We start from the raw sequence: 17943 nt of genomic DNA on the forward strand, positions 1-17943 counted from the left end.
TGAATTGGGTGGGAACTGGCACCAACCAAACACGAGATTGGCTGTTTATGCATTTTGGCACCCTTATTTAGTGTTCCATTTTATGTGAGCACGGTTGTAAATTTGGATAAAGCTCTTTTCTTTCAACATTATTGGAATACCAGGACCCACACTAACTAAATAGCACACCTTACAACTTCTATCGCTTTAAACATCAGCTATTCAGCAATGCTCTCTTCTACTTTCAGCTCTGCTCATATGTCTGCACTACGGCTGGCAAAGTCTGCAACCTCTTTGCTTATACCTTCCTCATGCTCTGCATCAACCACACTAATTCCTGGCTTCCAACGGCAATCTGCTGCTGTTCTTTTGCAAGCTTCTCGAGCCTATCATGAAAAGGTATGCCCTTTGGAACTTTGTCCTCCTACTTGTGTTTCTTTTAAATTATCTCCATTCTTTCTATAACTGTATTCATGTAGAGTAAATCGCTCCTGTATTTATCTTGCAGTGACTGTTTCTATTATATTTGGAATAGAGAATGATTAAATGTCTGTTGCTTTTTTCTATTGCAAAATGACATTCTCAATCCTTGTTCCAATATAACGTCCATTATATGGTACAATCAAACCATAGTTTTGAATCTGCCCTTTTCATTTTTGGCATGACCATACATTGTACGATCACTAGATTCATATGCTGCAATCCAGATACTGGTTTGATTGTTTTCAAACTCTACAAACCCCTTTGCTGTATCCTAGAATATTGGATACGTTCGCGTTCTAGTTAAAGCAGAGATTGCATATCTCGGGAATGCAACTACTGTTTCCATGCCAATCGCCCAATGCCAGTGTTTGGAGGAAACGAGAGTTGGAGAGAACAAGTGTGGAGTGCATTAGAACAGTGATGCGAACATTTGTTCAGCTGCTTCATACAAAAATGGGCATGAGTACCAATGAACTAGAGAGTTCAAAGGATACAATGCTGTTCAGTAGGATTGGCTATTTATCATGTATTTTGGCACCTCTAGTGGTTCATTTTACGCGAGTACAGCTGTACATCAAGATACCATATTTTTGCTAATTCAATTCATATCAAACCTGTGGAATGCTTTAGGTTCTTGAACATTACAGCAAGCCTCGAAATGTAGGCTCCATGTCCAAGACTGATCCAAATGTCGGCACAGGTCTCGTTGGTGCTCCCGCATGCGGTGATGTGATGAAACTCCAAATTCTTGTTGACGACGTCACTGGCGAGATCAAGGATGTCAAGTTTAAAACTTTTGGCTGTGGATCTGCCATTGCGTCTTCATCTTTTGCAACCGAAAAAATCAAGGGCATGTCGGTCTGGGATGCTGCTAAAGTGAAAAACACTGACATTGCCAAGGAGTTGTCTCTGCCTCCAGTTAAACTGCATTGCTCAATGCTTGCTGAAGATGCAATCAAATCTGCTGTCAAAGATTGGGAGTCGAAGCGACAGGCTCGCAAAGCTTTGGGGCATATGGCGTCTGCCATCTCTTAAATTCTGAACCAACACTTTGATGGCTTACTCATCATTGGCCTTTAAACATCGAGCTCTTGTTTTTACCTCTTACTGGACTGAATTTACATGCATTTATCAGAGTAGTTTTACCATTTTATTGGAATAGCAAATATATCTTATTTGAACTATTGGGTTTTGATCTGGCTTTTGCAGTTGTAATGAGATCACTAAGTTTTCGAATGATTTTGTCTTTAAATGAATCTCTTGGATAGTGGTAACTAGAATACATTTGAAAACAGTTTATTTCGTTGTATTCGAAACTGGCGGGTTATTTAAATCCCATTTGCTAAATGTATTCCAGAATATATTATGCACAACCCAATTGTCCGCCATTAACCTATCTGTGCCATAAGCCCTGAAATGCCACTTATTCCCATTTACTTTGCCGTTTGTAATTCAACCAAGGGTGACACAGCCATTCACTCAATGTGTGTTAGTTTAATTCATTCTCGCAAGTCTTTATTTCTGGTCTTTGCTCGAGACTTTACATGTTGTTCTAGACCTGATCGCTTGCATATTAAACTGTATGGTTGCATTTGACTTGTGAAACTCTGTTGTGTTATTACTCTTGATTCAATTGGAATTCAGCCGCCTGTTTTCAGCATTGATGCGTGAATATCACCAATATGTGTTGTCTCGACAACTTTATCATATGTGGCAAGTGAATCGGCATCCAATTAAGCAAAACTCATTGATGGTTCCTACCTATTCAAGTCGAAGAATAGGTGTTTAATTACAATGTGTGGCTTGATTGTCAGCTTATCATTGCCACCATTCTAATCGGATGAATCTGCTGCATCGTTCCAAAAGGTTTAGCATACGTCTAAATGATCATCTAATGCAGAATGACCTGCAAAAATATTTATCCGATACAGTTGATCTCTCGAGTTATTGCTTGGCAATACAGCTGAGACGAGAGGGTTTGACTAGAACAAGATACGGCTGAGTAACTTGAAGTACTGCTATCCAAGCTCTTTGGTCCTCGAGTTGAATGACGAACTCGCTTTCATCTTGCATTGTATAGGGTTGCTGTCCATGTTTAGAATCGCCGTGTTTTCCGGATGTTCTAAAGCAACGAGACTGCACACTCTGCATTCGACTCGAACTGAGTAGACTCCAGAGTGAATTACAGTTCATGTCAATGCACTTTGGAGTATTGCTTTATTCCCGCCACCATCTTGCTATTGGTTTTGCTTTGAACTGTTGATCTAATTGTTTTTAAATCTTTGCTAATTCGGTCGAATTTCTTTTTGCTTGACCAGCAGGATTTCACCGTCTTTTTTCTTTATTGCTTTACAACCCACCGACTGGATTGATACGACATCGATACTCGTATTTCTGGGTATAGTCAGAGTCGAAACATACAATTTAAACTGATCAACTGGAAGCAGTAGAGATCGCTGATACTTTAAAGCCCTCATTTACCAACAATTGACAATTTGCCACCACGGAGATTCAGTCGTCCAGCATGCCTTTAACTACACCCACACCACTTCACTTTAGCCCGCCTCATACCGAAAATAACACACTGGCCAAGGATCCATATTTACAGTCATTGGACATTGTATCTTTGATAAATTTGACAGACATCAAGGTAAGAAACCACTGACCAGGCCTCATGAGCAACTTGCATATCTTTTGCTTGCCATTCGTTTTTCATGCCTAAAATCCATCATCACGACCCGATGGATTTTGTGGCCAAAACGCCGCCTCAATTATACGAATGGTATGAAATTATAATGGGTGTGTGCTGCGAGCTTCTGCTTCAATCTGGCAAGTGGAATGAGTGTGTCATTGTGGCCCTTGAGATTAAGCTTGCCGTTTTGTGCGGTGAGGGCATACCGCATACAATTTCATCCCTTGAATTGTAGTTTACTGTGCTGCAATGAAAGGTCCCGGTTATAGGCTGTCACTTTGACTTTTATGCTCATTGGGCTTCATTTGGCTGTTACAAGCCTCAAGAAACTGCTGGCATGCGTAATATACGGCATGTGAATTGGCAGTTTCTTATGAAGACGCTTAAAACTCTTACGAACATTGTCCTTTCCAAGCAGTCACATACTTTCTCTGGCTGTAACTCGTTAAACTCTTACTAATCTTTTGACTCATTTGGTGCACACTTTAAATTTGTCGAATTACCAATGCTACAGATTATGGCCAATTTGGAAAATGTGCCTGCCGGGTCATACATTCCTTGTTATACACTGCGCTTCCATGCTCATCCACACACCTACAATCTACACGACCTGACGCTCTCTGCATCCGCTGTCGCTTCTAGTATAGACATGCTGCTTTTGTTGGCATCTACCGCTACTTCACTGGATGTGGACTCGACTACATGTGACACTACAAAAACAGTTGAGTAATAATTAAACATCATAAATTGCTGTTCCATGATAGATTGTAACTGGTTTGAAAAATGTTGCTTGTCCTATGGGAGTTTCTTGAATATGGAATACTCCACAACAAAACTTCACAAGATGCCGCGCACCATTGTGCAGTATGAGCTATTTAATCATTCGGCATATAAACTCGCTAACATCCACCAATATATAATAGTTTCAGGCAGATCCTATCACATCCTCTGTTACGCTTGGGTCTACCTATCTTAGTCATTGCGGCGGTCCATGGACTGAAGTACGCGGTCCTGCTTTCACTGTTGCATCTTCCAATTCAAACGTAGTTGTTCGAATTGAAACTTCTCCATATGAATGCTCAGAATCTGATAAATCTTCTGCTATACTTCGATCCGGTCTTGATATCGGCTGTGTTTGTCTCATGCCAACCTCTCCCTCTCAAAAGCCATTGTATGTGCAACCTTTGGTCAACTTTTCCAGTCCATCTCAGACGGTCAAATCAGAACACCATAGTGAATCTAATGTGAATGCATTTGATTCACCTCTCAGCAACTACATCCCGCAGAAAAGCTTTAACAGCATTTTCAATCTTTTGAATGCCGATGAAGAGTCCTCTAGACTTGAAAAAATATATACTGCCCATGAACCAAGCGTACAACACGGTACTTCTAGCAATAGCAGCTCCACAGATCACATTAGTACTGACAGAGATTTTGTTCGAAAAGTATCGGATCCGTCACTATTTGAATCCCCATTGATGCAGAAAAAACACTACAATGATGGCTATGATGATGAACATGAAAACGCCAGCACAACGTCCACAGATCCCGACTATACAGGAAAGATATATGAATGCCCAGAACCAACGTGCGATCGTACTTTTTCTCGTCCTTTTAATCTCAAAGCACATGTCATTATTCATAATCCTGTTCGTAATCGCGCTCATAAATGCACCTCGTGCGAGCTATCTTTTTGCCGATCTCAGGATCTTATAAGGCACATGCAGATTCACAACCGCACCATCACATACAGCTGTCCAGGTTGCAAAAAAGTGTTTTCTCGCAAAGACGCGCTACGTCGACATCAGCGCAGTAGTCGCAACTGTCCTTTGTTCAACGATCAGCCTGCTCGCCGAAGTCGCAAAGGACACGAAGATGCCATCCCAAATACGGTTCATTCTACACCCAAACCCTCACCCTCTTTCAAACAGCATAATTCGCCTTCCACCACTGCATCATCTGACGATGTTCTACATGCGCTTCCTACTCCAAGAGAGCCTTTAAAGATTGTACAGTATGTGCCTGGCTACACTCGATCATATGCACGTCGCTTTAAAACGGGAAGCAATGATAGCGGTATTGGATCTATGCATTGTTCACATTCACCTGCTTCTCCACCTAGTACGGACTGTGAAAGCTCGAGCACCAGTCGCATTGGTGTATCATCTAGCAGCACTACTGTTTGTTACGAACCCAATCTTCAGATGTCATATGCTTCTGAAATGACTGCTTAAAGTTTCTACGTCTTGCCATAATTTTTAAACTAATACTGAATATATTTCTTTATTTTCCCTTTTTGATTCTCAGGCTTGCTAATTCCTGCTTTTGCATCCTACCACATTAATTTCGCTTTTGTACGAGTAATAATATTCCAATATATGTCTGTTTTTGATCTAATAGTCTTACTTTTGCATCAATCACTATTTTATCTTTAATTAATATCTAAAGTGTCGAATTTAAACTATTATTTTAAAAAAAATCTGGTTTAGAATTGTTTTGAATACTTGAATATCGACGCTCTGGATACTATCACTCTTTTTACATTGGGCAATACATTGTAATTTACACATTTTCATTTAGTTGAATTCAAAACTAGCAATCACAAAACCTGCGACTAAAGTTAGCCTAGGTGTAGTAGTGCATTATTTTAACAAGGCAGCTAATCGCGTATGTGTGCTCTGGGTAGATCGCTGAAGATCTGGTCCTCGCCCAAATTAGGGAATGCTGGTAAGGATCCACCAGTAGTAGTTGTGGTAGTGCGACGTGTTCGGGTGGTGCGCTTGGTAGTTTTGCCCTTGCGGCCAGTCTTTCCTCTACCGCCGGTTTTGCCTCTGCCACCAGTCTTGCCTCTGCCACCAGTCTTGCCTCTACCGCCAGTTTTGCCAGTACCACCGGTTCTGCTTGTACCGCCAGTTTTGCCTTTACCACCGGTTTTGCTTGTACCGCCAGTTTTGCCTTTACCACCGGTTTTGCCAGTACCGCCAGTTTTGCCTTTACCACCGGTTTTGCCAGTACCGCCAGTTTTGCTTGTACCGCCAGTTTGGTCTGTACCACCAGTACTTGGAGGTGGAGTATTTTGGCCAGTTCCACCACAGTCGGCAGGAACCGAAAAGTCGTCAGATCCACTTTGAGCATTTGGCCCAAGACCACGCTTAGAAAACCCTTTGATAATCTCGCATCTGTTGGCACCTTGGTAAAACTGTTGATCAGCTTGAATAATCGCATCTCTTGCATCAATAAAAGTGGGATTGCAAGGCTGGAGCATTAGTCCACCCATAACAAGTTGGATTGCCATGATGTTTCCTGCCTTTTGTTTTGCATCAAACAAGTTGGCGCTGAATCCATTTTTGTTGACCAAGTTCCAGTAGACCTCCCAGAGCATGGTTGTCCAAACCTCGCCAATATCGTGCACCTCATTGCGACGCGCAAGATCGCTGTTCTTTAGGGGATTGACTCCAGTATCGGTAGAGTAAGGATGGCTTCGAATACCCTTTTGAGAATTGGTGACAAAAGTACCAACAGCGACAGGGTCTACATCTTTGTCGCCTTGTTTGGCAATAATGGCAAGAGCAATCCAGTCGCTCCATCCTTCACCCATGCCACCCGACTCGGTAGTTTGAAGACATTGTGCAGTAGCAGATCCACCAGTAAGACGACTAGAAACACCGTGCATATACTCGTGCAGAGGAATAGGGTTCTCAAGACCACCATCACGACCGGGATCGGTGCTGGTGAATCTGAACATGTTCATTATACCGTTGCTTCCATCAGGAGGAGTCAAAAAGTTGGCATTGTTAGTACCGCTAGTGCTGAGAGCGTTGACCTTGACAGCATCACCACCTTGGCCACCTTTGTTAAAGTTGTCGTCTTGAAAGTTGCCATTTTTCTCGGTGAAACCATATTGATAGGTGATGTCATGCATAAGATTGCAAATATAGAACAGATTGACAGTACTGGTTTGGGAATTTTCGGGGGTGCGGGGATCAGATTGTGCATCAAAATTGGTGTTGAAAATGCCACCTTGGCCAACACCTTGTTGACCATTGTTTTCGTCAGCAACATTGGCATTATTTCCAGAGGTTCGACTACCATCGGTCCAGCCATTGGGAGAAGAACCAGCGAATTCGGGATCTTTAGCAATGCTGAAACCCTGATCTGGACTAGTATTAGGAACCTGTATGACGTTGTAGGAGAACTTGGTGGAGTAGTCGACCACATTGACAAGTTCACCAGTTTCGGCGTTAACCCAAACAGTAAACCATTTTGTGACAGGATCATCTCGCAGTCCAAATTTGTAAGCGAAAGCAATGTTCCCACCAGGAAGATGCACATATTCCATGGAGGATCCAGACTCCTTGAAATAAGGAACGCCAACAGCATCGACGGCAGTCTTGATTGCATCTTCAAGAGATACTTTCGCGATAGGCTGAGCCATGTTTAAACTACGCTTTTCCAGGTGCTGGTCAGTACCAAAAGACGAAGAGTAGCTAACAATTTTACCATTGGAGTCGATATGAACAGAAAATTGATGGTTACTGATGGGAACACCCTTTTCGGTTATTTGAGTGCCGTAAAGATGGTTTGTGCCAGACGCATCGGTAAAATTGTTGGAAATTTTGAATTCAGATTTGCCCAGACCAAATTTGTCAGCAAGAAACTCGGTCAGAGTTTGATCTTCCGGTGCCAAAGATGAACTGCCTGTAAGACTTGCACCTGGAGATTGCAGCGACAGATGCTTAGAAAAAGAACTTGGGAAATAATAAGGAAGATTCTTTTCAATTGATCTGCGGTAGATGTAAGAAAGATTGGGATTTGGAGCAGAAGCGATTGGAGTAGCCGAAATAGCAGCAGCAAGTGCCGCTACAATGGCAATGGTAGAAATAAACATAGTTTTTTATAGATATTGACAAGATATGTGAAAATATGTAAAAATGATGCTTTATCAAAAAGCAGAAATTACAAACAGAGTTAGCGAAGAGATTGGAGAGGTATGATTTGAATAGTTTGACGAGACTTTGACATGTATTTATATCCAGAGCAGTTCCTGGCTTCAAATTAGAAACACGGCAACTTACGTGTTATTCATCACATGTGCATTGACGGCCGAGTTTGAAATAGGTTTATGTTGGTAAAACAGCCGATTTGTAAGAGTCCTACAAATGTGAAACTAGAAAAATGACTAGTAATAGATGGCATCTGGTGCCACAATTTCAACTAAATTATGACCAAAATATGACGTTTTCAGCTCGAAAAAAGTAGGGGCGTCGTTTTACTATGAGTTGAAGTCATATTTGCATTGTCGGTCATTTCACTGCTATAGCATCATTTATTTGCACATGTATCTAATGATTTACATTTATTTCTTGGATAATCTAATATATTTTTAGGGCTGATTGTATTAAATCAATGTATCGTCTGTAGACTAGGTTTACTATTCATAGACAGCTGAATATTTTTGGCACTATTAATGACCGCAGTTTTGGAAATAGGCTACTATGTATTCATAATGCACCCATTTAGAGGAATCAAACATTTCCCGTGTCAGGACTCTAATGATAATGGCGTTTAATTCATCAGGGTTTGTTTGTATCTTAAGGCCAAGTAAACTCATATACTTGATTGTATGTTTATGTTTTGACCATAATGTAAAGTATTTGGTCGAGACTTGATTTGGTGAAATATGCTTATTGTTTCAAATAAAGTTTCATTTATTGTTTCACTCGTCACAATTCATGTGGATGGTTTCTAGTGGATGTTCTAAACATATGCATGACTTCATCCATATAGATAATATCGACTTTCTCACCACTTTATTATTGAGGCTTGTTTGATAAACACTTTGATGGCATCAAACAGGCTGCTGTTGCAGCATTTCAACAACATGAATTACTTGTTTGTAAAATTACACGACTGTTTTAGGTTAATGTAAACTCTAGGTGGAATGGTGAGGCTCTTGTATCAAAACAAGACCAATATCAAATGAGGAACATTGCCATATATCCAATCAAGAGGAGAAGCATGTCGTTCAGCAAACTGGTTGTGGTATAGGAGACACGAGCGATGGATGCTCCTGCCATTCAAATCAAATCAGTCTACCGATATTTGCAAAACACTGATGGTTGCTGACAATTTCTTATTCTTCTCTTTGCTTTCATTCCTTTTGTTATCAGTCATAACTACTCTCGATTTACCGATAGTTTAGATGCGGATATCATAACCGTATTTACATAAAATGAACCACTCATGCTTATCCTGCACTATTTTTGCTTTGAAATAAGCAACGGTCGAATATTAATTGTGCCTTCCTACTACAGATTGACTTTAATCAGCATTCCCAATTCAATAGATGCAATGCCCATCATGATACAATCAAACTATATTTTAAACCTCCTCTCTCCTGATCTGATAATCGTACATTATACCATCACTATATTCATCCATTTCAATTCTGATATTGAATTCAGTTGTTTTGATGTTGCCAACCAAACTCGATAACCTTTGTTGTATCCTAAAATTACATTCGCGCTTTAGCTTAAAGACTACATGTTTCAGGAATGTAGCGGCTATTCCCATGCCGGCCACTAGGAGAAATGCCAATAAGTTTTGTTTGAAAGTTTTAAAAAAAACATTACCCAGTAAATTTAGTAGAAATTGGTGCCAGTCGTTTCATGAGACTGGCATCCTTACCAAGTTACATTTTATGTGGATGTGGTGGTAAATCATCAATTTATTTTTTTGTTTTTCAACAATTGAATCCAAAAGGTTGGAGCATTTGTACTACTATATTATACAGCCTATATATTCAGAAACCATTGCGTACTAGAAATGCCAGCCTACCTTGTTCGATTTGCCCAATACCATGTTCAGTTTCGTCTTGCAGGTGAACCTACTAATGCACATTGGAATTTGCTATCGAGTACAATAGTTAATGCAATAAATTCAATATCCAATTACGAATAGAGCTGCTCTCGCTTGCAAAGCTCCATAATATATGGCTAGAGTATAATGAGCAGGAATATACAGATAGGGTAGTATTTTATTTAGCTCTCTTGAACTATAGTATAAGCCATATTGAGATTATCCCAAAAAGCTCTGACTTTTTTATTTGCATATTTATTCAAGAGTGCATTCCTGGTGATTCAGCTAGAAAATAATGCAGCAGCTGTTGATTTAGTATCTCGGTCTATCCTTATCAAGTAAGCCAGAGTGCTCACCCATGCTAAATGCTTTACTGGTGCATGTGCACGCCGACGATCACTGACGTTGACGTTTGTTGATTTTAGAGATATTATAGAACTATGGGCAGTAGAAGGCACGTTCGAGTCTATGGTTGATAGCATCAAGTCCGGCTCACAATGGAAGCGAGTAAAGTATTCTTCCGTAGCAACAGTTTGGCTGTTACACAACTATCACGGCTAAAAATTTCTTGTTGGGTAATGATATCGTAGCCCGAGTATAAAGCATGTTCATTCAAGTTCATGGTGCAGGCAAGCGGGATTACAATGTCTTTTCCACAGCAAATTGAACGGATCGAGCGATTTGGATGGTTGGGTTTTGACGGACCGATTGAAATGCATAATCCAGATGCTATCTTTGCATATTTTGAAGATTATGGATTCGGAGCATCTGAAGGCGTAGCAACTCCACAATTACCTTTAAAAGTATATTTTGGTTTATGGGTAAGTGACTTTTTATTTGGTAGTATAAAGCCAAACGTGTTTTCTAACCAATATATGTATTCTGCGATAGGTGTCAGCTGCCAATCGTAAATTAGTTACTCAGTATGATCTTAAAAAACGTGGATACCTTGGTACAACAAGCATGGATGCCGAGCTATCACTTGTGATGGCTAACCAGGCACTTGTAAGTAACGCTTTGAAATTGAATATCAATATAGTTTTTTTTGGTTCAGAGCTTGCTGTCAAATCAATTTATTTTGTATTGTTTCTATTGACATGATTGAGTTTTGAAAACTTGTAGGCACAACCTGGATCATTTATTCTTGACCCTTTTGTAGGAACTGGTAGTTTTCTTGTATCCTGTTCTCACTTTGGCGCATATACATTCGGATCGGATATTGACGGTAGACAAATCCGTGGAACTATGGGTAAAAGCATCGAGACGAATATTGACCAGTATATGCTTCATAGCCGAGTTTTAGGAAGCTTGATCTGTGATATCGGTGCGATAATACAAATGCATTTTGTTTCTAATGATATTTGAACTTGGTCCAAAACAACATATTCATTCTTGGCATGTTTTTTTAGCTCATCATCCATGGCGCAAAGGAGCTTGGTGGGATGCTATTGTTTGTGATGTAGGTATCATGCACCTCAAGCCGTTTGAAAAATGTATTACCCAAACTATCTTTATAACGTTGAAACTTTTGCAATACTGTGTAAATAATTTTTGCAAAACATGGGTCAATATATAGCCACCATATGGTGTACGTGCTGGAGCAAAGAAAATTTCAAGTGCAGGATCTGGTAGTACTAACAAGAGTGGCAAGGATTTGACGCATTTTAAAGAGTGAGTTTATTTTTTCAGTTTTGCTTCATCTGCATTAGCTTAAAATCAAAAAGCACGATTCATTTTAAACAACTCGACGAATTTTTAGGAATGGCGAGCCGCGATATCCTTCAACTGAAGTGTATGAAATGGAAGATGTGATTGTTGATTTAGTTGCCTTTGCTGCAGCATACTTGGTTCCAGGCGGACGCTTAGTGTTTTGGCTCCCTACCCTTAATGAGCAGTGAGTCTACCGATTCTTATGTTGATACTCGTATATTTAGCCATCAAGTGCTGACAGATTAATTCAATCTTTTGGTTGCTAGATACGAGCCGCAGGATATTCCCACACACCCTCAACTTGTTCTAATCTCCAACAGCGAACAAAGTTTTGGTAAGTGGAGTAGACGGTTAATTACAATGGAAAAAGTGGCGGACGATGCTTTAGGAAGCAATGACACCCATCTGAAAGACTTGATTTCGGAAAGAGAAGCAGTTGTTAGGGTCAATTCAAATGAGAAGGTTCCTGGACATGCACGATTCAGAGAAAAGTATTTTGGAGAGATTTGATGTTCTGAATAAAGTACATACCAGCATTATCGATGCACATATGATATGCTTGATATGTGACTCTAGCTTTTATACAAGTGTTGAATCGTGTAAAATACAAGGCTTTATTATCAATGCAAACTGACAGGCTTACTTTGGTGTACTGAATAGCGTGAATGCTCTTGCTTTGAATAGACTGGTTAGATATTTGGTACGCTTTCCCACTAAGCATGTCCTTTCAGTTGACATTTGAACTCAATAAATACAACGTCCATTATATGATGCTCGCACAATCAAACTATGATTCTGAACTGAAACTATATTGTATCCCAAAACTACAGATACGCCTGCGCTCTAGTTCAATCGTTTCATGAAACTGGCAGTTTGTTATACTTTGACACCTTTATTTAGTGTTCCACTTTACATGAATACAGCGGTAACACCAACTAGAAGCATATTGGCAAAAAGCCGGTATCACTATAAACATGCATATTAAACAAGCAAGCTTCAAAAATCAACAACTAAAAGCGTAAATGGTTCTTTACTTTCATCTCAAGGACCATGAATGATACATTCTCGCATCCAAAAATATTTTGCCCGCATATATGCTCCAAGTCTTTTATACGTTGCCATATTGGCTGCTTGTACCGTATGCATAAAATCAGAATCAAAATCAAAATCAGACATCATCAGATTACCGCGGGAAGTTAGCTGAGAAATCAATGCTGATGCATTTAATAGTTCAAATCCCGGTATGGCTAGCTGGGATATTCCCAATGTAAGACGATACAATTTTCGGTGCGAGGCCATGAACGGATCTAGGCTTTGCTTTTCCCATTCTGGCGTGAGTGTCCCTGCACAGTGTGCACCTATGATTTCTAGGGATGATAGATTGGGCCAGACATTGCAGAGGCAAATAAACCCATCGTCTGGAAAAATAAAGCCACTGGTGTGCAAAGTAGTGAGGTTTGGACTTGAAGTTGTTAGATGCAAAAGATGCCGTAAAGGAAGGGATGCAGTAACACGACATAGCGCAATCAAGGAAAGTGATGTCAGATTAGGGGCATTTGAAGCAATCATGTCCAGCACCGCCAAGCAGATGGCATGTGCAGCATTCGATAATCCACGAATCTCTAAAGTTTTTAACCGAGATAACTGACTGTACTTTTCGCTACCTTGAGTGCTGCTATGACCATGCTGAACTGGATGCGTGTCTTGAAATGCAGGAATAATTGCTGGATAATTAATAACCAACTCTTCAATTGTGTCTACATTTGGACGAAGCAGAAAGTGAGGAAATGAGGTGAAGCACCACAACGATAGTCGTTTTAAATATGGCATGCGGATGGATTGATCGATAATGGCAGAATCCACAAGCGAGTCGCTTGTATCAGGTAAATGTTGAGGTTTCCCTGCACGTAATTCAAGTGTACGTAGATTTGCAAATCCACGCCGAAGGCTTTCCAAAAAAAAGGCATCTTGGATTGGAAAACAATCGCATGTCACATCTAGTCTCAGCACGGTTAATTCTGGAAACGTAACAATAAGAGTATGTAACACACTTGAGTCCACACGAGAATGTCCTGTATCAAAGATTTTGAGTTGCTTAAGACCAAAAGATGGTATATGTGGTTGAGGTGTCCGAGTATAGGAATCGGGATGGTGATGGGTATGTGACATCAGTTGTTGATACTCCTCGTGCCAGCGTGGTTCTTCTAGGATTTGGATTGTGCACATGTTGAATGATAAAGTTTCCAATCCTTGACTGGTAGTATTGACATTGGTGGATATCTTCCGGGAAGCTAAAAATATGCAAAAATGAGCCCAATTCTGGGACACAAACCAAACATCGCATTTGGATAAAGTTAGACTCTTGAGCGAGCTCATATATGTTTTGATGTCAAATATTAAATTATGAGGAAGAATGCCAAATTTAATCTTTAGTGACTGAAGATTGGGGCTGCCTTGAGAAAGAACCTTGATTGCATTGGCTGGAAGGTAGAGATAGTCAATATCTAGATAAAGATGCCTAAGATTGAATAGGGGTGCTTGATCGTTGATGGGTTGAGGAATATTGATTTTAAACTCGCTTGCATCATGCACTTTGAATTCTTTGTCGACATCTGATATAGCTACTCTCGAATTATCGGTAATATTTCGGTTGTAGCTATCTAGCCAAGAAAGAAAATTGATCATAGTCCAACTATTTACAGATGTTAATTTAAGAGATTCAAGGTGATGTCCGATTCGCCGAGGTGCATGCACTGCATCACTAGACTGCCCAAATAAGCAATGACGACGCCAGAAAGACGGTCCGTCGACATCAAGATTTTTTAGTTTTGGCAATGCGGCAAGAAGAAGCCCAATATTTCGACGACCGCGAGGTCCTAATGGGGTTGAATCGTATGACCTAAAGTTGGATGTAGAAGTACTTTCAAGATTGGTTGTCACCGATCCCAAGTTCATTTCTTGGTTCAGCTGCGTCTCGTAAACCTGATCTTCATTGTGGCTTTGCATTATTGGTTCGGCAGTTAGAATGACAGATTCAAGTTTCGGGCAACCTTTTAGCACGCCTTTGATAATCATATCGCTGCTGCTTACGATAAGGCGCAGGTTAGAATGTCCTTTGAACTGTTGGGCAATTTGATGCACCAATGCAGTATCTTGCATATAGTCGGCTGTTTTGAGGTGCAGTTCTTGAAGAAGTGGAAATAACGCAACAACCTTTCCCAAGTCTGCTTGTTTTAAGCTAGGAGAAGCCTTGACTACAAGTAGCTATAATCATAAGCGTGTGCAAATGTATTGGTTCAGTCACCATGTATTTTTTCAACGACAAAAGCTAATTTCGACACCAGAATCTCTCGACTTTTGCCCGATCATGGCATACCAAAGTACCGGCTGATAAAGCAATCCTCTTACCTTGATATCCTTGAGTGCGGCATACCAAATTGAATTTACTGTTGGTAAGTGAGGAAACTGTTCTTCAAAGTCAAGCCGTGATAAAATGTTCGTGACCAGCTCTAATGGTAATCGGTCCATGCTAAACCTGCAGAGCTGCTTTTTAAATAATTGACAATGATCGTCAACGAGATGGTGTTTACACTGCTATATATACTGGAATCAACTACAATAGTATTCAACAACCAAACGATTTACAATAAAACACTGGTTATTTAAAAATCAAAAAGTTTGCAATGGTTGAACTATACAGCACCAATGCATATATCTGATACAATGTGCGCCTGTAAACCACGCCGCCCTTTTGAAACACACGTGATATGATTGTTTAGGCTCTGGCTACATTCTTGTTTTGATATTTCGCGTTTTGTATTGGCAGCTGCTGTTATCGCGGTTTTAATTGAATCCACCTTATTTACCCTGAAATCTAGTATATAAGCTCTAAACGTTGATTTTAAACCTATAACACATATGCCACAAGTTTTGACCCGACCACTTCAGAGATCCGTATCTGGAAACACGTTGCTAGATACAGAGGCAAATGGGATTCTTTACAAACATACTACAGGAACTCTTAAAAGATGGGCACCTAGACATTTCAAACTCACCAAAGATACTTTTTCTTACTCGCATACAAAAACTAGTGCTCCAACTTGGCAGATTAAGTGCAGCGAGATCCAAAATGTAGGCAAGGCTTCCAGCACTGAACTCGAAATCACCCAAACAAATGGAGAGGTAATCATTCTTCGTGCTGCAGATGAAGATACACTCAATTATTGGACTCGTAATATTGAGTCTAGAATTCAGAGTCAATGGTCAAAGCAGTTAAATAAATGTATTGGATCCTCCTCTGCTCTATCCATCTCTTCGCTCAACGATCTAACCACCATAAGCCATAGGAATACTGCCAGTAAACATATTCCCTTGAAAACATCTGCCTCGGTAGCCGACGGAAGATCCCTTTCAAACATCAGATCAACTATTAGTATTGAAAACAGTACGGATGGATTATACAATAAGCTTGAGACCAGCCTAGTATCCTCAAAGGAAAAAATGACATGCATTGATTCGCCTGGTTCTCGCATATCTACCGCTACACTTGGAAAAACTAATACAACCAAACTAAAAAAGTCCATCTCTACCGGTTTACTTCAATCCAATCGTGCTAATACATATTTAAATTCTGGAAGTCACATCGATCTAGTGGTGACAAGCTCACAGGCATCTGCCATGGGATTCAAACCAACAGTATCATCGCGTATCAATCGAACACCTGCATCTGGACTATCTAACAGCTTATTGAGCATTTATTCTACCCACTCACACGGAGTATTGAGCGAAAGCTGTAATAACTTTGAAAATCCTTCAAATGGACAAGCTTTGCCTCTAAAATCTACTCCATCATCAGAATATGCATCTCTACACCAACCTTTACCCTCGCCGACTTTTCCTAAATCTGAACGAAATATTCCTGAATGTCCTCCAATCTCAATCATTCCTCTGTTTTCTGATGAAAATGATCAACCAAAATCCTCTCAAACAAACCCAGAGAGCTTGAATACATATACTCCAAACGAACATGAAGTACTTGACAAAAGTATGGATACAGCCAAAACTGCTTTTCAGATCACTATTGCTGAAACACCACTTGGGCAACGTAACCTTAATGACATTTTTCTTGAGCTGCTGATGCAAATGATGCAGCTTCGCATCAACTCGACTGAATTAAATTCAAAAAAGGCCAGTATGCTCCTAGATTTGGTGTCAAAGGAAAGCATCGAAATTGTATCACGCATCCAAAAAGAAATTCTTTATACACATAGACTTGGTTTATCCAAGAACGATCTTATTGAAGTTGGATTACAGCTTTCTCAACACTTTTTGGATACTAAAACAGGCATGGATACTTCATACAAAAAGCTGCTTGATTACGATTTCACAAGCTGTGTTGATAGTGTGACTTTGAATCCACTGGTTAGAAAAGAGTTGATTCACAAGTTTTACCTTTCAATTGATTGTATGGCACAAGCTGTTGAAAAAATTATGGCGTTTTTTAATCAAGATTAATGAATAAAATGGTTGATTGATGATATCTCAATTTATTACCGTGTTGTGTAAAATGGAACGCTAATGGGGATGCCAAAGTACATAATAACTAGTTTCATTAAATGACTGGTGCTAGTTTACTAGACAACATTGTCTTTTGAACTTGTTAGTTGAGTGGTCTTTTTCCTGGTGATCGGCACGGAAACAACAGTTGCATTCCTGGCATGCAATCATTGGTTTCTTGAACTAAAATACGCGAAATATTAGAATACATGGGTTTGTATAGACTTGAGAATAGTCAAACGAAATATCTGGATTACAATGGATAGCCTGATTTTCAACTTGGTGATTGTAAAACGTATGGTCATACCAAAAAAGAACAAAGGGATAGTTTAATTGTTTATTGAGCTGAGAATGTCGATTTTTAGTAGAAAAGCGTACCAAATAGTTAACCATTGTCTATTTTGAAGCAAGCCAAGACAATTACTGCAAGATAAATGCAAGTCTTTCATTTTACATGAATATGGAAAAAACTATGCTGAAACAAGTTTTTTGGCAATGCAAATAAAATTGACATCTATTGTCAGATACTAGACCATCCATTTCAACAATTTCGAAATGAATCCAATGCGTTTGTTTCTTTACTAAATTATTCATTATACTTCTACTAAAAGCCCTCTACTAGCCAACTACAGTTTTGTTGAAAGAGCTTATGACACTTACAATAA

The 17943-nt window shown here is 39.8% G+C and overlaps 6 protein-coding genes across 6 annotated transcripts; 4 read left to right on the forward strand and 2 right to left on the reverse strand.

Moving 5' to 3' along the window:
• Nucleotides 1-161: 161 nt before the first annotated feature.
• BATDEDRAFT_31079 (uncharacterized protein) lies at nt 162-1645 on the forward strand. Its single transcript, XM_006675583.1, has 2 exons — nt 162-378; nt 1093-1645. Exons 1-2 carry the CDS (start codon nt 238-240, stop codon nt 1495-1497), a joined length of 546 nt encoding a protein of 181 aa, XP_006675646.1. The 5' UTR covers nt 162-237; the 3' UTR covers nt 1498-1645.
• A 1341-nt stretch (nt 1646-2986) lies between these two features.
• Nucleotides 2987-5388, forward strand: BATDEDRAFT_21501 (uncharacterized protein; the record flags this gene model as incomplete). The annotated part of the gene is made up of 3 exons (XM_006675240.1): nt 2987-3112; nt 3669-3875; nt 4078-5388. The coding sequence occupies 3 exons, from the start codon at nt 2987-2989 to the stop codon at nt 5386-5388; spliced, it is 1644 nt and encodes a 547-aa protein (XP_006675303.1).
• A 425-nt stretch (nt 5389-5813) lies between these two features.
• BATDEDRAFT_85535 (uncharacterized protein) lies at nt 5814-8042 on the reverse strand (the record flags this gene model as incomplete). The annotated part of the gene is made up of 1 exon (XM_006676212.1): nt 5814-8042. One exon carries the CDS (start codon nt 8040-8042, stop codon nt 5814-5816), a length of 2229 nt encoding a protein of 742 aa, XP_006676275.1.
• Nucleotides 8043-9979: 1937 nt separating this feature from the next.
• BATDEDRAFT_84644 (tRNA (guanine-N2-)-methyltransferase) lies at nt 9980-12294 on the forward strand (the record flags this gene model as incomplete). The annotated part of the gene is made up of 11 exons (XM_006675923.1): nt 9980-10034; nt 10115-10182; nt 10277-10350; nt 10438-10519; nt 10603-10833; nt 10904-11017; nt 11135-11336; nt 11422-11471; nt 11589-11683; nt 11772-11906; nt 11989-12294. The coding sequence occupies 11 exons, from the start codon at nt 9980-9982 to the stop codon at nt 12230-12232; spliced, it is 1350 nt and encodes a 449-aa protein (XP_006675986.1). The 3' UTR covers nt 12233-12294.
• Nucleotides 12295-12763: 469 nt separating this feature from the next.
• Nucleotides 12764-15250, reverse strand: BATDEDRAFT_21504 (uncharacterized protein; the record flags this gene model as incomplete). Its single annotated transcript, XM_006675241.1, has 2 exons — nt 12764-14986; nt 15131-15250. The coding sequence occupies 2 exons, from the start codon at nt 15248-15250 to the stop codon at nt 12764-12766; spliced, it is 2343 nt and encodes a 780-aa protein (XP_006675304.1).
• Nucleotides 15251-15640: 390 nt separating this feature from the next.
• On the forward strand, nt 15641-17236 carry BATDEDRAFT_21505 (uncharacterized protein; the record flags this gene model as incomplete). Its single annotated transcript, XM_006675242.1, has 1 exon — nt 15641-17236. One exon carries the CDS (start codon nt 15641-15643, stop codon nt 17234-17236), a length of 1596 nt encoding a protein of 531 aa, XP_006675305.1.
• Nucleotides 17237-17943: the final 707 nt, after the last annotated feature.

This window comes from Batrachochytrium dendrobatidis (assembly GCF_000203795.2).
Source record: "Batrachochytrium dendrobatidis JAM81 unplaced genomic scaffold BATDEscaffold_1, whole genome shotgun sequence".
Classification (NCBI taxonomy): Eukaryota; Fungi; Chytridiomycota; class Chytridiomycetes; order Rhizophydiales; genus Batrachochytrium; species Batrachochytrium dendrobatidis.